Source organism: Phoxinus phoxinus (genome assembly GCF_949152265.1).
Source record: "Phoxinus phoxinus genome assembly, chromosome: 10".
NCBI classification, from domain to species: Eukaryota; Metazoa; Chordata; class Actinopteri; order Cypriniformes; family Leuciscidae; genus Phoxinus; species Phoxinus phoxinus.
The window spans coordinates 1811315-1836037 of NC_136885.1; the positions used below are offsets into that span (position 1 = coordinate 1811315).

Consider the following 24723-nt stretch of genomic DNA (forward strand, 5'->3'; position numbering starts at 1 on the left):
ACCTAGAATATCAAAATCGACTGCTGGCGGTAGATCCTTTTCCTATTTAGCACCAAAACTCTGGAACAGTCTTCCTAACATTGTCCGGGAAGCAGACACACTCTGTCAGTTCAAATCTAGACTAAAAACACATCTCTTCGGCCTAGCATACACATAACACATTATAGACTTCTATAATTAGGCTGCATAGTTTAGAACAGCCGGGACCGCGAACACTTCCCGTAAATCCTGATGTACTCGTTACATCATAAGAAGGATGGCGTCTACGCTAATATTAGTCTCTCTGTCTATCCCGAGGTTTACCGCTGTCCACCGGAACCAGGCCGTATCCAGATCTGATGAAGGACCAGCGCCAGGACACGACGACGCCGCTGACCTGAAGTGTCAACCAGTCTCTCCTCCTCTCCACTCCGACTTCAACCAACAGGAACTGGACAAATACTCTGATTCATTCTGAACTTCATACACTGTTCACTCATTGGCTAGAGGAGAACTGGCCCCCGACTGAGCCTGGGTTCTCCCAAGGTTTTTTTCTCCCTTCTGTCCCTGATGGAGTTTTGGTTCCTTGCCGCTGTTGCCTTACCTTCTGGCTTGCTTAGTTGGGGACATTTAATATTCGACAATATTATAGATCTGCCTTAAAGGTGGACGATGATGAAATTGTTTTTTGTATTATTTTCATGTAATCACTGTGAAGCTGCTTTGATACAATCTGTATTGTAAAAAGCGCTTTATAAATAAAGGTGACTTGACTCACACACTCACTCACTCACTCACTCACTCACTCACTCACTCACTCACTCACTCACTCACTCACTCACTCACTCACTCACTCACTCACTCACTCACTCACTCACTCACACACACACACACACACACACACACACACACACACACACACACACACACACACACACACACACACACACACACACACACACACACACACACACACACACACACACACACACACACACACACACACAGTGTTACTGAACCTGGTACTATTTACTTATATTTCTAGTGAGTAAATCAGCCATTTGACCTTTAAATGAAAATATGATGATGAAAATCGTTAAAAACTATTCTTACATTAGTATCTGCAGTTTATAATGTGGATCATCCTGCAGATCCTTTAGCAGCTTCACTCCTGAGTCTCCTAGTTTATTCATAGACAGAACCAGTTCTCTCAGGTGTGAGGGGTTTGATCTCAGAGCTGAAGCCAGAGCAGCACAACCTTCTTCTGTCACACCACACCTTCTCCACCTGTAGAGAACAATGACACACATTAAGCCTATATCCAGAGATAAACATGACACTTAAAAATAATAATATAAAGCTGTCAATATGAAATATATACAAATATTCATTAGTTCAAGTTGTTAATCACCCCGACTCTTTCGAAAGACATCCTGGGATTTTTAATGAGCACAGAGAGTCAGGACCTCGGTTTAACGTCTCATCCGAAGGACGGCGCTCTTTGTCAGTATAGTGTCCCGTCACTACACTCAGCGTTAGGACCCACACAGACCAGAGGGTGAGCGCCCCCTGCTGGCCTCACTAACACCTCTGTGTGTGTGTGTGTGTGTGTGTGTGCCTCACTAACACCTCTACTAGCAGCAACCTGGATTTCCCCGTCACTACACTGGGCTACAATCAATGGGATTTCCCAGGAGTCTCCCATCCACGTACTAACCAGACTCAGCTTCAGCTGGCCATATCACTAGTGTGTGTGTGTGTGCTTCTGTGTGTGTGTGTCTGTGTGCGCTTCTGTGTGTGTTTCTGTGTGTGTGTGCGCGAGTTTCTGTGTGTGTGTGTGTGTCTGTGTGTGTGTGTGTCTCTGTGTGTGTGTTTCTGTGTGTATGCGTTTGTGTGTTTCTGTGTGTGTGTGTGTTTCTGTGTGTATGTGTTTCTGTGTGTATGTGTTTGTGTGCGTGTCTCTGTGTGTGTGTATCTGTGTGTATGTGTTTGTGTGTTTCTGTGTGTGTGTGTTTCTGTGTGTATGTGTTTGTGTGTGTGTGCGAGTTTCTGTGTGTGTGTGTGTGTGTGTGTGTCTGTGTGTGTGTGTCTGTGTGTCTGTGTGTTTCTGTGTGTATGTGTTTGTGTGTATGTGTGTGTGTTTCTGTGTGTGTGTGTGTGTGCGTGCTTCTGTGTGAGTGTGTCTGTGTGTGCGTGCTTCTCTGTGTGTGTGTGTGTGTGTTTCTGTGTGTGTGTGTGAGTTTCTGTGTGTGTGTGTGTGTTTCTGTGGATTTCTGTGTGTATGTGTTTCTGTGTGTGTGTGCGAGTTTCTGTGTGTGTGTGTGTGTGTGTGTGTGAGGATTTCTGTGTGTGTGTGTGTGTGTGAGTTTCTGTGTGTGTGTGTGGATTTCTGTGTGTGTGTGTGTGTGTGTGTGTGTGTGTGTGTGTGTGAGTTTCTGTGTGTATGTGTTTCTGTGTGTGTGTGCGAGTTTCTCTCTGTGTGTGTGTGTGTGTGTGGATTTCTGTGTGTGTGTGTGTGTGTGTGTGCGAGTTTCTCTGTGTGTGTGTGTGTGGATTTCTGTGTGTGTGTGTGTGTGTGTGTGTGTGTGTGTGTGAGTTTCTGTGTGTGTGTGTGTATTTCAATGACATGATATGATCATGCAGTCACTACAGATATTTCATAAACACATTTAAAACAAGTAGGGCTATAACATAACCCATTAACAACTCAAAGTGTCGGCTCTATTACACATAACTTCGGCCGGATTGAAAGGCTGGTTTATCGAGAGAACATGTGAACACTTGATGGACTGAGAACCAAAACTGAAAGGACGGCGATGATGCGCTGAACGAGCTGTTCTCCTGATGAATAAAGTGTCGCATAAACGAGTGTTCTGTCGTTCTATAATTCTCCTTTCACTGCGTCTGTGAAGTGGAGCAGGACAACGGCTCACCAGTGCTGGTTTCAGACTCTCGTCCACACACGACTGCTTTTGGCCATTTTTACTGCGCGATACATACAAACAGCACGGCACAGCGGTTAATATGTTCATAGTCTCCAAATTATGACCAGAATTGGATAAATATTAAGTCTGCTATTTAAACCAAATAAAGAACCAATGTAGGAGAATGGTTATTAAGCGACAACAGCGGAAACCTTGTATATTTGTGCAGTGTGCGCATGTCAAAAAAATCTACACCGATCTGAATCTTTTGGCTTATAAACGCCACATCAACCCGATCATCACATCATCACGATGTTTAGCGCTCATGTAAACTACAATACATTCAGATTCATCAATAGGAATGAATTCAGTCCGATTGAAACTAAAGTTGTGCATAAACATATCCAGTCTCTGCGGAGTTGCCAGTTATGTCGGTCTTTCCAGCTCGTAACGCTGCATGTGCTCTTGATGGTTATACATGATGTGCTGATCTAGGAAAAATAACTTAGGGTCATTCTGCGATGAATATATTCTGGAAATCCTGCTTTTTCTGTCATTAAGGGAAATCATCTTGTTTCAGTTACAAATTTGATTGGTAAATCATAAAGAATGTTTTTTCCACCCTTTTGTATTGATTGCATTGCATATTGTATGTTCAGGGGTGACAGATTGATAAGCAGATATGGGGCCCTATCTTGCACCCAGCGCAATTGACACCGACGCATGTATCATTCCTATTTTGTACCCGCGCACAGCGGACTCTTCCCTCCACAGACGCACGTCGGTAAATTAGGGAATGAACTTGCGCTCGCGGGGGCGGTTCAGCGCAAAGAGGAGTGTGTTCCGGCGCAAAAGTTCCCTGGTGCTATTTTCCAGTTTTAGAAAGCAATTGCGCCATTGACCAGGAAAAAAACAGTCTAAAGACAACGGCGCCGCGCGTTAGTGATATGGTATTTTAAGGGCGCGCATCCACTTTGATTCTCTAATATAAACAGACGCAGCAGTTTTCATTTTTGCAAATCATACATTATTACAAGGAAAAATATTAACACACGAGGGAAATCATTGTTGTGTCCGTGAAGATGTGGAAAATATATATTTTTTTACCCAAATTATACGCCTGTGTAACCGAAGCTAATTTGGGTGTGTTTCTCCCATCATCCCCAATGTCACTTCTCTGTGTTTTACGGCCCTGACGAGAACGTCGGTCTCCTCGGCTGTGAACCGCTCATGGCGTGCCCCTGGCAAACCCGCCGTTATAATAGCGATCCGCCGTGGAACAAGCGCGCCGGCTCTTAAAGGGAATGTGAGAGGACGCTCTGATTGGTTTATTTCATGTTACGCCCAAACCACACCTATGAATAATGAAGCTACTTCAGACCAACACATTTTAGATTTGCGCCAGGTGCAAGAGCCATTTATCCCGCCGGGAAAATAGCAACAGCGCCGGGATCCGCCCACAAAGTTACTTGCGCTTTGACACTTGCGTTTCAGATCGTTAAAATAGGGCCCTAAGTGTACTTTTTATACTTTGCGGTAAAAATGTCTCTCCTACTGACTTTGTCCTATCAGTGCGGCTCTCATGAAACAAATAGTGAAGACCACTGTACTATACTATTCATTAACTATAAACTAATAGTTTGACAATGATTTATAAGCGCTGTGTTACTGTATACTTGTGATAAAGTGTTACCATTATTTCAAACCGGTCGCATTAGGTGCAATTGTTCCTTTTGTATGTGATGGAGTGATTCTTCTTTTTCAAAAATAACACAAAATAAACAAAGATGAATTTGACTGATTGTATTATTATACCGTATATACCCGAATATAAGACGAGGTTTTTGTCCTAAAAATAGGCTGAAAAATGGGCGGTCGTCTTATATACGCGATATAGACAAAATCACGGGGGAAAGGGAGAAAGAATGAATTAATATGAAATAGTGACTGAAACGCGACCCATTAAGACAAAACCAGCTTTCCCTTCCAAGATGTTAATCTGCACAAAAATCCTGATAATCGAGCCGTTGTCTGATGAAATCAAATACACATAAGATAAAAACAATATCTGTGCTGTGATTTCGGCTATACTTGCATGTAAAATTAGAGAAGCAACATAATATCTGTGTTTAACTGAATTAAAACGCTGCTCCTCTCTGCTGCGCGAGACGCAGAGAGAGAGAGAGAGAGAGAGAGAGAGAGAGAGAGAGAGGGAGGGAGGGAGGGAGGGAGAGAGAGAGAGGGAGGGAGGGAGGGAGGGAGGGAGGGAGGGAGGGAGGGAGAGAGAGACTTTACTTTGACTTTACAAAAACCTTTAATTATACAGTTAAAAGTAGATTTTCACAATTCCACAATTATACACTCACAAAAAAAAAAAAAAAAAAATATATATATATATATATATATATATAAAAATGATTAATAAAAACGAAACCAAAAAATAAATAAATAAATAAATAAATAAAAAATCAATAAAAAAAAAAATTATAATAAAATTATAACATCTTTTCTAAACAACCATCATTTATCTTGCATAAGATTCCATTTAAACACCAGACTTCCTCAAAAGTAACCAATTTTCCAACAAGTTCATAGTAGGCAAATTCAACCGTTAAACGAGCAGAGATCAAACCTTTGTATGTTAAAACAATATTGGTGGAACCTGTTCCCACAATCTTAGCTTTTCTAGTCAACCATATACTTAATTTAGCTTGTCCATACAAATAATTCTCAAAGACATCAACATTCCTTGTTTTATATCGATACTTTGGACCATAAATAAAACTTTCTTGACTAAAAACATGACCCAACATATCACACCACTCTTTTAACATCTGAAAAAGCGGCTCTAATCTATTACACTCTAAAAACAAATGAAAAATAGATTCAATTTCTGAACAAAAAGGGCACATATCAGTAGCGCTGGAATCTAAGTGAGCTTTATGTTTATTAGTTGTTACTATTCCATGTACGATCCTCCACAGTAAATCGCCAGTTCTTTTATCAGTAGGAATCTTATATAAAGTTCTCCAGCTGCGTTTGGGTGAGAGATCTGTGCCAAATATCTCTTGCCATTTTGACTCACGTACGTGTTTCAAATCTTGAAACCGCATTACTTTAACGCAGACATGATACATGGATTTCTTGCCCACCTCACGCAAGGATTTTAGTTCTGGAGTACTGAAAGTGAGCAGTTTTCCCTCCTCCTCCTGCCATGAGACTACACCAACTTTTACTTCCAATTCTGGAAAATATTTAACATTGTCATCATCATTTTGATCAGATACTTCTTTTTCCAGAGCACATTTAAAATCAGAGGGTACAGCAGTTACAATCTCAGTTAAAAGTTTTTCAGAAAACTGCAATGATTTCACATCGATCTTTAGTGCAATATTTTCTGGGGCTAACCACCCATCCTTATACAAAAAACATGACACCTTAGTGAGACCTGCTCTTACAAGTGCATTTCTCACTGAAACAGAATTCAAACTTTTTACAGACAGCACAGGGTTATGAATTACAGGTTCTTCTTTCCCCCAGAAACCATTGACAGGCCCTTGTTCTCGAGAGTTTGAAAATACGTTCCAAACTCTAAGCATTGTCTTATAAAACGGTGTTAGACCAGTTAAGTCCACTCCATCAAGGTCCATTAAAAAGAGGTGTCGATCAAGACCCATCTGTCCTCCTTTTCTCAACAGTCCACAGGCTACATCTGTCCAGCTGATGTGCCTTCTATACAAAAGTCTTTGAGCAGCCTGTAATCTAAAAGCAGCGACTCTGCATTCAATGTCAATAAGTCCTTGTCCTCCTTCGCAGATTGGTAGATACAGGACAGCCGCTCTCAGCCAGTGCTGCCCAGACCAAAAAAAATTAACCAATTGTCTTTGAATATCTTTGACGAGATTTAAAGGAGGGTCCACAACGGCCATTTTATGCCACAGTGATGATGCAATTAGGTTATTTACTATCAAGACTCTTCCTCTATACGATAATCGAGGAAGTATCCATTTCCATTTGGACAAACGTACACACATCTTTTCTATTATTCCATCCCAGTTTTTCATTTTATACACATCTGAACCTAAGAAAACCCCTAAAAATTTAAAACCATCTCTACTCCATTCAACATTTCCAGGCAATACAGGTATAGAACTTGTGGTTCCGCACCATAGTGCTTCGCTTTTCCCCCAATTTATTTTAGATGAAGAAGCCTTTTCATAGCACTGAATACAACTTAATACACTTTGTATATCTTCTTTATCCTTAATTATCACAGTGAGGTCATCAGCATATGCAGAAAGTTTCATGGATTTATTGAAAGAACCTTCGATGTGCAAACCCTTTAGTGAAATTCTTATTTTACACAATAGTGGTTCAATTACTAAACTGTAGAGCTGACCGGAAAGTGGGCAACCCTGCCTAATTCCCCTTCGAACTTTAATAGGCATGCTTAACCCTCCAGGCACTTTTACCATACATTCTGCTTTTCCATAAAGTAACCTAATCCATGAAATAAAAACATTCCCAAAACCATATTCACTTAAAACATCTATCAGATAAGAGTCATCCACTCTGTCGAAAGCCTTTTCTTGATCTAGGGATAGTATTCCTAAATCAATATTGTTTGACATTGAGTAGTCAATGACATCTCTTATAAGAAATAAATTATCTCTAATGCACCTGTTTTTAATAAAATATGATTGATCCGGATGAATTAATACACCCATATATTCATTCAATCTATTAGAGATACTCTTAGAGAAAATCTTATAATCTGTTGTCAATAAGGCTACAGGCCTCCAATTTTTAAGCAAAGTAAGATCACCTTTTTTTGGTAGCAGAGAAAGAATTGCTCTTCTGCAACTAGTAGGTAGAAGTCCAGTTTTCATTGAACATAAAATCACTTCATAGTAATCTTTCCCAATGATTCCCTAAAACTGTTTAAAGAATTCAGAGGGAAGACCATCTAATCCAGGGGATTTTCCAATCGATAATTCTTGCACAGCTTTGGTTACTTCTTGAAAGCTTAAAATACAATCTAAATCTTCTTTATGCTCTGGTGTAAGTTTTGGGATTAAATCAAAAAGTTCAGTTTTACTATCCAAATCTGTCATTTCCATATCATACAGTTTAGAATAAAAATCTACTACGAAATTGCTCATTTCAGATGGGTCATAAAATAAATCGCCACTATCATTCCTTAAACACAACATTTGCTTCTCTTGACACACTTTTCGCTCTAAATTAAAAAAGAACGATGTTGGTCCGTCAATATCTTTAATATGAGAAAACCGAGCTCTAATAAGAGCTCCTTTTACTTTCCCATGTAAAATGTTTTCTAACTGCAGTTTTTTTTCATATATAACATTTTGTAATTGATTTTCATGTCTTTCCAACATTTTATTTTCAATTTCAAGAATCTCATTTTCGAGTTTTTTAATTGTATTTTCCATTATTTTTGAGGAATAACAAGTATATTGTTGGCAAAAAACTTTAACTTGGGTTTTTCCAACTTCCCACCACTGTATAATATCTCTAAAATCATTTTTTTGCATCTGCCATGTCTGCCAAAACAACTTAAAATTTGCACAAAAAACAACATCTTGTAACAGCTTCTTGTTGAAATGCCAGTATAAACCCACTTTATGTTGTTTTGACAATACACAATCTATTGTAATCATTTTATGATCTGAAATAATATTAGGGATAATATTAGCATTACAGACTCTATTCCTTGAGTTATTTGAAATATAAAACCTATCTAATCTTGCAGCATGAACCGTTCCTTCTGAAACCTTTACCCAAGTATACTGTTTTAAAGAAGGGTTTTCAGTTCTCCATATATCATTTAACTCGAACTTCTTAATAATATTTGCCAAAACAGATGAAGACTGATGGTGCGTTTCCTCATTATTTCTATCCATATTAAAATCTAAAGTACAATTAAAATCGCCTCCCATAATCACAATATCATTTTGTTTTAATGTATTTAAAAACTCTGCTATTTTCTTCAAGAGAACACTTCTCTCAGATCCTTTATTATTTGCATAAATATTCACAAAGATTACATTGTGAAAATTTACTTTAGCTTTTACAGCCAGTAAACGACCTGGCTCTATCTCGTGTTCAGATAAAATGTTAAATTTACAGCTTGGACTAAAACATATAGCTACACCCGAACTTACATTAGAGCCATGACTAAGAATATATTTTCCTTCCCACCATAGGCCCCATTCTACTTCATTATTTTTATCGCTATGGGTCTCTTGAAGGAAAGTCACTCCCATATTTTTAAGTTTTAGGCATTCTAAAAGCAAAGCTTGTTTTCTTCTATCTCTAAGGCCATTTACGTTTAAAGACGCTACTCGCAAAGGCTTCATGAGACAGAAAAGAAGGGAAAAACAGAAAAGAAAAGTAAACAAGGGAGACAGAGAAACAGCCATTACGTTTATTTAAAACTTCCCTCTATTTCCTTTCCCACTCTTTTCCTTTGCCTTACCGTAGCTATGTTTTTTCAAACGAAAACGTTTCTGTTGTGATAACACAGAAAAATTGTACGTTTTCCGCGCCGACACAACTGAAGCAACAAACTTATCAGCATCCGGGAAATACTCAGCAACATCTACCTTTTTCCCTTTTGTTTCATCCAGAAACTCATTAATCTGTTCCACTGTATACAAATCATCTCCTACTTTCGGACAATCAGATATATCAGAACAACAATCCTCATAATTTAATCCGTCATCCTGACTCATTGATATCTCTCCAGAAACCACATCTTCAACAGTCGCCACCTTAAAGGCTATATCGCTGCTACAACAAGGCTGCTCTTCTTGCAAAACACCAGCAAATCTACTAGAATTTGCACTCACCTCATTTTCTTCACCTGTATTCACATGGTCCTCTGAAACTTTCTCTGGTTCCCGATTTTGGTCACCCCGACTCTCCATTGTAGCTTGACTCGGATCAACCTGACTCTCCATTGTAGCTTGACTCGGATCAACCTGACTCTCCATTGTAGCTTCATTCTCAACCCGAGTCTCCTCTGGTCTCTTTTTATGCGGACACGAGAATCTTTTGTGGCCGATATCACCACACTCAAAGCATCGTAAGGTTTCAGTGCTTGCATATAACACATAGGAACTATCTCCATCATTTACTCTAAACGACACATCTAGAGTTTTTTCCTGAGAATTTAAAAGCATATGAACTTGTCGTCTGAATGATAGTACATGTTTTAAAGCTGGGTTTTTACATCCTAAAGGTACCATCTTAACTGGACTAACTAGTTTCCCAAAACGAGACAACTCTTTGACGATCGCTTCATTTTTAATAAACGGAGGTACGTTTGAAACTATAACTTTTGTAGCCGGTGCATACAACGGAGTTGCCGGCACAAACATCCCCTTCACCCAAAGGCCATTTTCAATTATTTGATTAACAAGTTGTTCTGTCTTCAAAAAAACAACAACAGCTTTATTCATGTGCGAGGCTGAATTTATGTTTTCGTGACCAACCTGATCACCAACTACGATCAACACGTCCTCAATCGAAGCGGTCGGCTCCGGTACACACCTAAAGCCATTCCGGAGGGAAACCGCGCTATGCGGACGCCGAAAAGCCCACACGGGAACCAATCTTAAACTTACCCAAAAAATAAAGAAAAAGAAAAGAAAAGGAAAAGGAAAGAAAAAGACAAAAAAATATATAGAAAGATAAAGAAAGAAAGGAAAAAAAACAATATATACCACAATTAGAAAACGCTCTCACACGCATCCACTCACGCACACCCACTCCATGAGAGAGAGAGAGAGATTTTTTTTATTCTAAAAAAAATATATATATCTTTTTTTTTTTTTTTTTTTTCTCCAATCATAAATACAATGAATACAAAACAATCTCACATTTCAATACATCACATTAACATAAAATAAATAATAGTAATAGAATCCAAATAATAATACTAATAAAAAAAAAAAAAAAAAAAAAAAAAATAAAAAAAAAATAGAATAAAAAAAAAGACATTTAAAACAAAACTAAATTTCCATCGTAATCAACATCACAAATACAATGGTTCACACCCCATTTATATTTAAAAGTTTCAAGATCATTCACCAATTTATAATAAGTGTACTCAATTTTTATTCGTGACCTTATTAAGCCCTTTAGGACTGATTCAACATCACAGGACTCATTACCACTCAGTTTTTCTTTACGTGACACCCAAATAGCCATTTTAACTTGTCCAAGTAAAAAATTCATTAAAACATGGGACTCCTTTTTACTCTTTTTATACTTAGGTCCAAATATAAAATACATAGGTGAGAAAACTTCTCCCAGGGTCTGACACCACCCATCTATTGTTGGAAACAACTGTTGTAATCTAGTACAATCTAAAAATAAATGAAAAACAGTTTCTGAAATCCCACAGAAAGGGCATCCCTCCCTCACCTGTGGATCAAGACGTGCTCTGTGTCTGTTCGTAGCTATTATACCATGCACTATCCTCCACTGAAGATCTCCAGTTCGTTTTTCAGTGGGAGGTTTGTACAGGGTCCTCCAGCTGCCCTTGGGGGAAACACCTAATCCAAACACCTCTTGCCATTTGGACTCTTTTACGTTTGTAAGAGCTTGAAGATGCAGTATCTTCACACACAATGTGTACAGCGACTTTTTTCCTGCATTGCTGAAAGCTCCTAACTGAGGTGTCTTAAAAGATAGTAGTCCACCCTCAGTTTCTTCCCAGTTTTCAGTCTCAGCTGCAATGTTTAATTCTGGGAAATCACATATATTCAGCTCTCCATTATAAGTTTCTAAGGAAAGTTTATAATTCTGTGGCAAAAACTCAGCTATCTGAGTCAAAATTTGTGTTGCCACTCGAACTGATCTTAATCCCAATTTTCCAGCAAAACTCTCAGCTGATATCCATTCACCTTCAGGTATTAAGTGTCCAATTTTTGTGATTTTTGCAGCCCATAGATTTTTCCTGAATGAACTGTTTTTGAAAATGTCCAGATTCAATGCAGAGTTAAAAAGCAGCGGTTCTTCTCTCTGCCACAAACTTTGGGCATTATTTGACTCTCGGGAAATCTTGACAAGTGTCCATGCTTTTAAAATTGATCTATAAAACACTGTTAATCCTCCAAGATCCAACTTGCTTATGTCCATCAGGAACAGGTGACGATCTAATTGCATGTTCCCTGCTTTCCTCAATAGAGTACACGCTATCCCAGTCCAGCTCACATCCTTCCCATAGAGAAGTCTCTGAGCCACTTGAAGTCTGAAGGTCTTTACCCGGGATCTGATGTCCACTAGGCCTTGTCCTCCTTCCTGTCTGGGCAGAAATAGCACTGGAGCTTTTAGCCAATGTTGACCTGACCAGAAAAAATCCACCAGACATCTCTGAATTTGTCTCACAAGGTCTTCTGGAGGTTCAAGGATCATCATTCGATGCCAAAGGGAAGATGCTATGAGGTTATTACATATCAGCACCCGTCCCCTATAGGACAGCTGGGGCAGCAACCATTTCCAATGAGACAACCGCGCACGTACTTTCTCCAACAGGCCCTCCCAATTTTGTTTTCTGTACTCAGGTGTCCCCAAAAAAACTCCCAGATATTTGAAACCTGCCCTTCCCCATTGTAAACCACCAGGAAGTGATGGACTCTTTTCGACTTGGCCACACCACACAGCATCGCTTTTACACCAGTTAACTTTGGCGGATGATGCCTTTCCATAACACTCTAGAGCATGCTTTACCACATCAACATCTCTTTCTCCTCTGATTAAAACCGTTATGTCATCCGCATATGCAGATAATTTGACAGATTCCTGGGATTTTAGAGAGTTAACATGCAGACCTACTAGGTCTTTCCTTAATTTACATAGCAACGGCTCAATAGTTATACTGTAAAGTTGGCCCGAAAGAGGACAGCCCTGTCTAATTCCCCTCTGAACTTTCACAGCAGTACTTAGGCCACCAGCCATTTTTATCATGCATGTGGCTTCAGAGTACAATAAACGTATCATCGAAATAAAATGATCACCAAACCCAAAGGCTTTTAGAGCATCAAAAAGAAAAGTGTGATCCACCCGATCGAAAGCCTTCTCTTGGTCCAATGATAAAAAACCCATTTCAATCTTATCATCAAAAGCATAGTCATACACATCTCTCACTAAATGTAGATTATCTACAATAGACCTATCCTTTATGCAGTAAGATTGATCTTTATGAATGATTTCATGCAAAACATTATTTAATCTGGTGGCCAAACATTTGGAAATGATTTTATAGTCCGAACACAACACAGCCACAGGTCTCCAGTTCTTTAAGAGTGTTAGATCCCCCTTCTTAGGGAGTAGTGTTAGCACAGCACGCTGAAAGCTCTTAGGAAGGATTCTTTCGGTGACACTTTTTTGCAGGACTTCAAAGTAATCATGTCCAAGAACAGTCCAGAAAGCCTTATAAAATTCGCCAGTTAGTCCATCTAATCCAGGTGCACGACCTACAGAGAGTCCCATAACAGCAGCCGTGACTTCTTCATAGGTAAGTTCAGTCTCCATAAAAAGTCTGTGCTCTGGAGTTAAAACCGGAAGGTCATGAAGCAATTCATTTCTACATTGTTCATCTGATTTTTCAGAGGTGTATAAACTTGAATAGAAATCCACAGCCATTTTGCGCATCTCCATTTTATCAGAAGTGTCTCGACCATTACAGTCTTTTAAACAATACATCACTTTCTCTTGTCCTTTTTTTCGCTCCAGATTAAAAAAGAAAGAAGTAGGAGCATCCATATCCGTTACTGCTGAAAAACGACTCCTTACAAGAGCTCCCTTCACTCTTTCATTTAAAATTGAGCTCAACATGTTAGTCTTTTCAGTCCACAGATCTTTAAAGTTTACAGTGTCATTTGCAATCATACACTGCTCAATACCAATAATTTCCTTTTCCAGACATTCCAAAGATTTTTTTATACAGACCGAAGAATGTGATAAATATTGTTGACAAAAGTTCTTTATTTGTACCTTCCCTATTTCCCACCATTGAATACAGTCTTCATAATAATTCTTTTCACTCTTCCAAGACTCCCAAAAAGACTTGAAATTTTCCAAAAAAAAAAGATCTTCTAATAATTTTGCATTAAAATGCCAATAATGACTTTTATGCGTTCTTTTTAATAAAGTACACTCAATAGTAACGAATTTGTGGTCAGACATTGATGTGGGAAAAATATTTGAATTTATAACTCTATTCCTCATATTACATGACGTATAGAGTCTATCCAACCGTGCAGCAGAAACTATCTCATTTCTAATCTTCACCCATGTATACTGACGTGTATACAAATTATGCTCTCTCCATACATCAGATAGATTTAGATTTTTAATCACATTGCTTAAGCACAAAGCACTCTGTATATGAGGTTCTTCACCATTCCTATCCTGTGTAAAATCCAAAGTACAATTGAAATCCCCCCCTAAGATAATGAGATCTCCTTCATCATGTTGTCTTAAAAAATCTTCTAATTTAGTGAACAAACGTATTCTCTCCACACCTATGTTTGGAGCATAGATATTCACAAAAAGAAAAATAAGATTGTTGATTTCTGCTCTCACAATCAGCAATCTCCCTGGATCAACTTCATTTTTTGACAAGATTTTAACTTTAACCATAGGGGAGAAAATGACTGCCACTCCAGCACTCAAACTGGACCCATGACTAAGGACTGTCTCTCCCTCCCACCATAGGCCCCAATCAGCCTCATTGCTTTGATCACTGTGAGTCTCTTGTAACAAAACCACCCCTATATCTTTCAAATGTGTAATCTCTGAAAGTAGTCTACTCTTTCTCCTATCTCTCATCCCATTAATATTTAGAGATCCCACCCGCAAGACATCCATGAGAAAGAGGGAGAGAAGGGAAAAAAAAGTACAGAAAATAAAAGAATTAGCATTCATCAGTATTATTGCGTTTTTCTTTTGCCTTTCCCCTCGTCATACGTTCTTTCCCTATTTGTTTTCCTTGTCTAATACCAGTTATGTGCTTTTTTAACCGAAACCTCTTCTGCTGTGAGAGCTCTTCAAGGCTATTTGTTTTCCTTGCCCATGTAACAGAAGCTACAAACTTTTCAAGATCCGGAAAAAAATCACTGACTTCTACACCTGCTTTTCCTTTTGTTTCATCTAAAAAAGAGTTGATCTGTTCAAGAGTATATATATCTTTTTCAGCCACTCTTGCAATATCAGATGCGTCAGACCACTGCTCTTCATTTCTCAAACTAGCATCAGTACATTGGGACATTTCATCTAACTCCTCAGTCATGTTTTCTTCAGAAACTCCTGCTTGTGTTTCTTTAAGCATTCCTTCATCTCCTCCCTGAGTTTCACTCTCATCAGTTACATCAGTTACATCAGTCACAGTCTCAGCAACGCAAACCAGCTGCTCACTACCTCCAGCATGTAAATTAACATCACTCACCACTTCTGAGGCTGCTTTCTCCTGTGTCTCAGTTCTCCGTTCTTTATTCTGTTGATATTGGTTTGCATTGTTATCATCTCCACGCGAAGTAGACGGCCGCTGATCGTCTTTATGTGGGCATGTGAAGCGTTTGTGTCCTAGGTCACCGCATTCAAAGCACTTCAGGTTTTCAGTACTTGCGTAAATCATATACGAGTTCTCTCCCTGTTTAACTCGGAACGAAACCTCCAATGTGCGCTCAGGCGAAGTCAAGAACATAAAAACTTGGCGGCGAAAAAAAATGACATGTTTAAGCGCGATGTTTTTACAGCCTAAAGGAATCATTCTCACTGGGCTTGCTATTTTTCCGAATCTTAGCAACTCTTTCGTAATGATATCATTACTAATAAAAGGTGGGACATTCGAAATCGTGATCTTTGTTGCTGGAGCGGATAGTGGGGTAACCGGAACAAACGTTTCCTTAACCCATATTCCGCTCACAGTCAACTGATTAATCAGCGTTTCAGATCTCAAAAAAACAACAACCGCTTTGTTCATCCGTGAAGCTGAAACTATATTTTCAAAACCTACTTGCTCCCCTACAACTACGAGCAGATCCTCTATTGTCACGCCGGGTTCTGGTGCACACCTGCACCCATTTCGGAGTGATAGATTGGGTGGCGTTTGCCCAGGAATTGACGCCATCCTGGCGTCTAAAATTCCACGGGCACACGCTTGAAACGTATCCTTATTTTAACTTAAACTAAACAAAAGAAAAACCGACGGGAAAGGAAAAAGAAAAAACACGAAAAGGAAAGGAAACATATAGGCCTAAGAGAAAAGTTCTTTCAGTCACTCTCAGAAACGCACTCAGTCCTCCTCACCCACACTCCCAACATGCAACACGCAGAGAGAGAGAGAGAGAGAGAGAGAGAGAGAGAGAGAGAGAGAGAGAGAGAGAGAGAGAGAGAGAGAGAGAGAGAGAGAGAGAGAGAGAGAAGGTTTAACAAGCACTTTATTCTATGAACTTTACATCACATTACATTACTGGCAGTTATTAAGAAAATAATTTTTTTTAAATAAATACTTTATAATTAAAAATTCACAATGAGCTGATCATTTTGTACTATACATAGTACCTCATCAACACACCATACATCACAAAAGAAAACCACATTATTTGTAAGTCTGTAATAAGCAAATTCGATTTTCAGCCTTCCCTCTACCAACCGTGTAAACATCATTTCAGGATCTATTGTAGCAAGTTGTAGACCTTTGTTCTTTCTTGTTTTCCAAATTGCAAGTTTGGCTGTTTCCATCAAATAATTTAATAAACATATTTTCCTCCTCATTGAAAAACTATATTTCATTCCCCCAATAAACACTTTATCGGAAAAATCCTCATTAAAGCTTCTAAACCAAGTCTTAAGCAAAACAAAAAGGTCTTGTAATCTGTTACACCTTAAAAACAACTGTTCTAGATCCTCCTCCTCCCCACAAAACCTACATTCCCCTACTACTGCCGGATTCAGGTGTGCCACATGTCGGTCCGTAGCTATGGCCCCGTGAATAATCCGCCACTGCAGATCAGCAGTACGCTTCTCTACAGGGGGTTTATACAGGGTCCGCCACATGTCCCGCACGAGAAAGTCTGGTTGTAACAGTTCTGGCCATCTAGAAGCTTTTTGCCTCTTCAATGAATCTTGATGTGTGACTTTAACTGTGGTGAAGTATATTGCTTTCTTAGACACTTTTTAAAAATGGTCTAGCTGGGGGGTCTTGAAAGATAAAATCGAGTCTGCAACTTCACCTTCACCTTCTTCATTTATGAGAGGTGAAATTTTAATTTCTGGAAAATCTTGACCAGTTCTCATGTCCTGTGTTTGCCTCAGTCCTATCCCAGTCCTGCAGCTGCTTGGTAGTGCATTACATATTTCTTCTTTCAATTTTGAAACAAGACGCAGAGACTTTAACCCCGTCATCTCTTGAAGTGCCTCAATGGATTTCCAACCCTTCTCATCTAGAAGATGTCCAAGTTTCTGGACGCCATCTCCTCACGCTCACGGAGGACAACTGTCTAGTCTGGACCATTGGGTTGAAAAACAACGGTTCCTCTGGAGTCCAATGTCCTTGGTCACCCATATCTCGCTCCACTCTGAAAACAGTTCTCCATGTCTGGAGCATAGACTTATAAAAGGGTGGAAGCTCTGACAGGCTTACTTCCTCGAGTTTCATTAAAAACAGGTGTCTATCAAATCCAAGTCCTCCTGTCCGCTTCAAAAATGCACTTGCAGTTTTGGCCCATACCACATCAGTTTTGTAGAGAAGTCTCTGCACAGCTTGAATCCTAAAGGCCCGGATCCGACTCCGCACATCCACCAAGCCTTGACCGCCCTCTTGAACTGGTATGTAAAGGGCAGCTGCTGTCCACTCCAGAAAAAATTAATAAATGTCCGTTGTATCATAGAAACAAGTTCCTCGGGAGGCTCCATAGTTATAGTCCTATGCCACAACATTGACACAGCGAGATTATTGACAACCAGAGCTCTCCCCCTATAGGACAATTGTGGCAATAGCCATTTCCATTTCGACAATTTATCAGACACCGTAACCCACCCGGGAGTTGAGGAAACCCAGTACCTTCCCACCTACCAATTATAAACCCTTCACTTTTAGACCAATTAACTCTAGCAGAAGAGGCTTTTTCATATATTCCTATAGTTTGGTTTAAGGTTGTAATATCCTTCTGACTTGTGATAAAAACACTAATGTCATCTGCATACGCAGATAAAAATTATTTAAAATCATCGTTTGAATTAGGAATTACAACCCCTTCAAGATTCCTCCTCAGTCTGCACAACAAAGGTTCAATGACCAAGCTGTATAATTGCCCGGAAAGTGGACATCCTTGTCTAATGCCTCTCGACACAGATATTGGTTCACTTAATCCACCACCGGCTTTCACCATAACAGAAACATTACAATACAACAACCGAATATAGGATATAAATCTGTCACCAAACCCAAAATACTTTAACACATTAAACAGATACTGATGATCAACCCGATCAAAAGCTTTTTCTTGATCTAGTGAGAGAACTCCAAGATCAACATGATAAAACTGATTAATATGAATTATATCCCGTAATAAAAAAAGATTATCCATTATAGATCTTTCAGCTATACAGTACGTTTGATCATTATGAACCAACAAGTCTAAACAGTGTTTAAGTCTATTTGATAAACATTTGGAAAATATTTTGTAATCCGAACATAATAGAGATACTGGTCTCCAGTTTTTAAGAAGCCCCAAGTCCCTTTTCTTTGGAAGCAGCGACAAGACTGCTCTACGGCAACTTATGGGAAGAGTTTCGCTTCGAATGCAGTCCAGCAACACTTCATAAAAATCTTGTCCAATTATTTCCCAAAACTGTTGATAAAAGTCTATAGGTAGTCCATCAATCCCAGGAGAACGGCCAATATGCAACTGGCGCATTGCTTCTGTAAGTTCTTTGAAAGTGATTAAATTGTCCAGTGCTTTTTTCTGTTCATCCTCAAGCTGAGGTAACTCCTCAAGCAAATCTTCAACACTTTCAGCATCACAGCTCTCAGCACTTTATAATTGTTTATAAAAATCTCTTGACAACTTTCTCATTTCAACTGGATTTGATGTTACTGATCCATCCTGACGACGATGACGACACATCTGTTTTTGATTAACACACTTTTTTTCAAGATTAAAAAAGAAAGCACTTGGAGCATCCATATCTTTAATAGTGCAAAATCTTGCCCTTATCAAAGCTCCTTTGGCCTGCTCTTGTAGAAAAGAATTCAGTTCTTGTTTTTTCTTTTTCAACGCATCACAATGTACACCTTCATTATTAGTTACAATATTTTTTTACAACAACTCAATGTCCTTTTGTAGAGTTTTTACTGTTGTTTTGACCGTAGTTGATGTATGAAAAGCATAATTCTGACAAAATAATCTTATATTCGCCTTTCCCACATCCCACCATTGACAAAGATTCTCAAACAAAAGCTTCTTCAACTTCCATTCACTCCAAAACACTTTAAAACTCACAGAAAAAAGAATCATGTAATAATTTAACATTTAAATGCCAGTAATAATTAGATCTTAATGTCTTCTTTATATTTAAAACCAAAGTGATCATATGGTGGTCTGAAAACCCGTTTGGAAAAATACAAGCATCAATTACTCTATTATTCCACATTTCTTTAATATAAAACCTATCCAATCTTGCACCCCAAAATCTATTGTCACACACTTTCAACCATGTATACTGTTTCACACCGATATTTCTTGTTCTCCAAACATCTGTTAATTGAAATTCATGCATAACTTTTATCAGAGTGCTACTTGATTGACTATGAGGCTCTTCCCCATTTCGGTCCACTGTAAAATCTGTTGTGCAATTCCAGTCCCCTCCAATCACAAGACACACACTATCATCATACTTCTGAATGGCATTTCTTAATTTCAAAAAAATATCTTGTCACTCAGGACCGCTATTGGGGGCATAGACATTAACAAACACAAACATATTTCCCTCATACTCAGTTTCTATAAGCAATAATCTACCTTCAACAATCTGATCAACATTTAAAATGTTAACATTCATGTTTGCAGAAAATAAAATAGCCACTCCCGCACTATTAAATGTCCCATGGCTCAAAACAAACTTGCCTTCCCACCACATACCCCATTCAATTTCATTATCCTTATTCGTATGCGTTTCTTGTAAAAAAGAAACATTAACCTTTTTAATTTTAAGAAATTCTGAAACCACTGCTAATTTACCCCTGTCTCTTCCCCCATTAATATTTAGAGAGCCCACCCTCAAATTATCCATGTAGGAAGAGAAAAATAGAGTAGAGAGAGACAGAAAAAGACAGCAAAGTATAAAAGTCACCACGTGAGATTTATTCATCTTGATGTCTTTGAGAAACAAATTTATCTTTTCGCAGTTTTGTTACCATCTTCTTTAATCGAAATCGTTTCTTCTTATCCAGAACCTCATAGCTAACCGTTCTCTGCAACGACAACACTGTCGCAATGAATTTATCAGTGTCCGGGAAAAAAACTGTCACATCAACAGTCTTACCAAATGTCGAATCTAGGAAATCATGTATCTCTTGTAAAGTGTACACTTCTCCCACTATCTGTGAACCCATATCAGAAATCTCAGAAAGCGTATCATCATCTTTCATCTCTGTATCACAACTTTCTTCATCCCTTGATATATCAACATTAGCACTTGCCACTTCACCATAAATCTGTTCACTCACATCATCGTTCATTTCACAATTTTCACTTGATACTGTTTCAGCAACCACTTTCTCATTTTGACCGTTATCAATAACGCTTTCAGCTGGTTCAACAACTTGCGCGTCCCGCTCCTCCACAACAACAACGGGAGGCAGCGCATCCTCTGAGGCCTTCGCCATCACCGCAGCACTCGGCCCAGCGCTCGCCACACTAGTCCCACTACTCCCAGCTTTATGTGGGCATGCTAGTCTCTTGTGACCAACATCCCCACACTCAAAGCATTTCATGCTTCCCGTGTTAGCATAAATCATATATGCCTTTCCTTCATACATCACTCTAAAAGACACGTCTAAATTTGGTTCACTCAAAAACATAAACACCTGTCTTCTGAAAGACATTACATGTTTTAACGCTTCATTTTTATAGCCGAGTGGAAGCGTTTTTATCGCGCTAGCAAATTTTCCATAACGTGAAAGCCCTCGCTCAATTTCATCATTTAGAATAAATGGAGGCACGTTAGATACGGTTACTTTAGTAGTTGGCGCAACCAGCGGTGAAACAACAACATACTCTCCACTTACCACAATTCCATTCGTTATCAGGCGGCTAACTTGAACCTCTTCCTTCACAAAAACGACCACAGCTTTGTTCATGCGAGAAGCCGATGCAATATTCTCGTGCCCGATCTCATCTCCAACAGCCATTAGCACATCCTCCACAGTCACACCGGTCACAGGAACACACCTGACGCCGTGACGAAGGGAAACAGGTGGCGCAGCCCCTACGAACAGGGACGCCATCCTGATCCCAAACAAAACTCCACAAGTACCTCACACAAACTTTATTTTGTGTTATTTTAGAAACCGAAAAAAAGAGTAAAGTATAAAATTAGACAGAAAAAGCCCAATAAGCCACCCTCTCCGCGTGGGAACCTCAGACGCCCAAACCTCTCAGAGAGAGAGAGAGAGAGAGAGAGAGAGAGAGAGAGAGAGAGAGAGAGAGAGAGAGATGCCCGCGCGTGCTGGAAGAGGGAGAGTGAATTATCAGTGCAATTTTCAAATAAAATTATTTTCTGTGGAAAAAAAAATTTTTTCCCCAAAAGTAAGGGTCGGGGTCGTCTTATATTCAGGGTCGTCTTATATTCGGGCATTTACGGTAATTTTTCAATATTTCCACAGATATGGTGATATATTGTTATTGTGTGTTATTTTGGCCATGATAATCATGTAGTGATAAATCTGATATGGTGACGGCCCTGGTTCAGGTGACACACACACACACACACACCACTTCCCTCTGTTCAGCCGCACACACACATTGTGAGGAATATGGCTCAAGCAGGATCTGCCGCTGAACCACCGGATGGGGCTTACGCCGAAGATATATTGTACACACTATCTACATATTAATCCTTAATCACTCCGAGTCTTTATGGTAGAGATGATCTTACCACAGTGTCTCCAGTTTACAGAGAGGATTCTCCAGTACACCAGAGAGCAGCTTCACTCCTGAGTCTCCTAGTTTATTCTCAGACAGATGCAGTTCTCTCAGGTGTGAGGGGTTTGATCTCAGAGCTGAAGCCAGAGCAGCAAAACCTTCATCTGTCACACCACAATCCTCCAACCTGTAGAGAACAATGACACACATAGCCTATATCCAGAGATAAACATGACACTTAAAAAATAAATAACATAATGCTGTCAATATGAAATATATACAAATATTCATTAGTTCAAGTTGTTAAATGACATCAGTTATGATTAGGGGATTCAATATATGTGTGTGTGTGTGTGTGTGTGTGTGTGTGTGTGTGTGTGTGTGTGTGTGTGTGTGTGTGTGAGTGTGTGTGTTCTTCCAGCAGAGACGTGGAGTGAGGTTGGGCTGCAGTCTGGAGTGTGTGTGTGTGTGTTCTTCCAGCAGAGACGTGGAGTGAGGCAGGGCTGCAGTCTGGAGTGTGTGTGTGTGTTCTTCCAGCAGAGACATGTGTGTGTGTGTGTTCAACCAGCAGAGACGTGGAGTGAGGCAGGGCTGTCTGTGTGTGTGTGTGTTCAACCAGCAGGGACGTGGAGTGAGGCAGGGCTGCAGTCTGGAGTGTGTGTGTGTGTGTGTGTGTGTGTTCTTCCAGCAGAGACGTGGAGTGAGGCAGGGCTGCAGTCTGGAGTGTGTGTGTGTGTGTGTTCTTCCAGCAGAGACATGTGTGTGTGTGTGTGTTCAACCAGCAGAGACGTGGAGTGAGGCAGGGCTGTGTGTGTGTGTGTGTGTGTGTGTTCTTCCAGCAGAGACGTGGAGTGAGGTAGGGCTGCAGTCTGGAGTGTGTGTGTGTGTGTTCTTCCAGCAGAGACGTGTGTGTGTGTGTGTGTGTTCTTCCAGCAGAGACGTGCGTGTGTGTGTGTGTGTGTGTGTTCTTCCAGCAGAGACGTGGAGTGAGGCAGGGCTGCAGTCTGAGAGAGTGTGTGTGTGTTCTTCCAGTAGAGACGTGGAGTGAGGCAGGGCGTGTTCTTCCAGCAGAGACGTGGAGTGAGGCAGGGCTGCAGTCTGAGTGTGTGTGTGTGTGTGTTCTTCCAGCAGAGACGTGGAGTAAGGCAGGGCTGCAGTCTGAGTGTGTGTGTGTGTGTGTGTGTGTGTGTGTGTTCTTCCAGCAGAGATGTGGAGTGAGGTAGGGCTGCAGTCTGAGTGTGTATGTGTATGTGTGTGTGTGTGTGTGTGTGTTCTTCCAGCAGAGATGTGGAGTGAGGCAGGGCTGCAGTCTGGAGTGTGTGTGTGTGTGTTCTTCCAGCAGAGACGTGGAGTGAGGCAGGGCTGTGTGCGTGTGTTTGTGTTTGTGTTTGTGTGTGTGTTTGTGTGTGTGTTCTTCCAGCAGAGACTCAGAGTGAGGCAGGGCTGTGTGTGTGTGTGTGTTTGTGTGTGTGTGTGTGTGTGTGTGTCAAAATATTGTTTTATATTTTAAAATGTAAAATAAATATCTATAGCAAAAGAAAAGGCAATGCTTTAACAAAACAAGTAAAACATCTCTGTTATGCAGAAGGCTGTGTTGTGTTTATATACAGAAGACACAGGACACGAAAAACAAAGTACAAACACATGATCAAACAAAAGAAGCGTTCAATAAACCAAAGATTATATACACAGTGCTTTAATTTCAGTGATGTCTACTGACATTACTGTTCAGGCGAGTAATACGACCTAAAAACACATCTAATAAAGTAATCAAATGTAAAATAACACTGCATAGTTTATCATAGATAGATTAAAGCGTATAAAGCCAAATGTATTAATGCAAGAGCAGCGACTGATTTTCTCTTTGCCTTTTGTTGTTTGATTCACATTAATGGAGCAAAAAATGGCAAGATAATGTGTTTATAGCAATAATAAATAGCACGAGTACTTTCTTAATTTCTCCAGGACCGGCAGCAGAACCGGTAACGCCAACGCTTATCGATCCAGTGGTCTTTCATAATTCTGCACCGGCCCGTTTAATACTGGGTTTCGGTACCCATCCCTAAAGAACACGCAGTCTCATTAATAACACAGACACTGACGTGTCAGCGATGTCCTAGAGTGCTTCTGCATCTCATAATCTGTGACATTGACATGATGTAGACTTTACACTGGAGGAAAATCTCTACAGTTTCCAGTTTCCTCCTAACATTAATATGAATGGACTGTTAATCCTGACTGTGCTGAGGTTGAGTGTGTTTGAAGTAAAGGGTGTTAAATGAATATCACGATGTCAAAGTGTGTTTTTCAGTGTGACTCTCAGTTCTGCAGAATCACCTTAATGAGGAGCTCATGTGTTTAGTCATTCACAGATCAAACACATGAACTCACAGCGCAGGAGAAATACAGCAAACGCTTTACAAATATTAATCCTCTTACATCATATGAACAGACATGAAATTAATTTGATCATGTTGTTTTAATAGCTTTGCTTGTAATTAATGAAATAAAAGTAATTTCCCTGCATTTTATTCAAATTTGATTATACTTTATGAATCACAGAGACAGTTTCATGTGAGAGTCACGTATGATCTTACTTCAGTGTCTCCAGTTTACAGAGAGGATTCTCCAGTCCAGCA

At 39.7% G+C, this 24723-nt stretch overlaps 2 protein-coding genes across 3 annotated transcripts in view; both read right to left on the reverse strand.

The window, feature by feature from the left end:
* LOC307005392 (NLR family CARD domain-containing protein 3-like) overlaps positions 1–24723 on the reverse strand; it is a 232388-nt gene that overhangs the window by 128977 nt on the left and 78688 nt on the right. The window lies entirely within an intron of this gene.
* Positions 1089–24723, reverse strand: part of LOC307005661 (ribonuclease inhibitor-like) — a gene marked incomplete at both ends in the record, with an annotated part of 23969 nt that continues 334 nt past the window's right edge. The window contains 3 exons of the mRNA XM_079626031.1: positions 1089–1266; positions 22098–22271; positions 24682–24723. The exon at positions 24682–24723 is cut by the window's right edge and continues 132 nt beyond it. Of these exons, the coding sequence (XP_079482157.1) occupies positions 1089–1266; positions 22098–22271; positions 24682–24723 (394 nt within the window). The remainder of the gene's footprint in view (positions 1267–22097; positions 22272–24681) is intronic.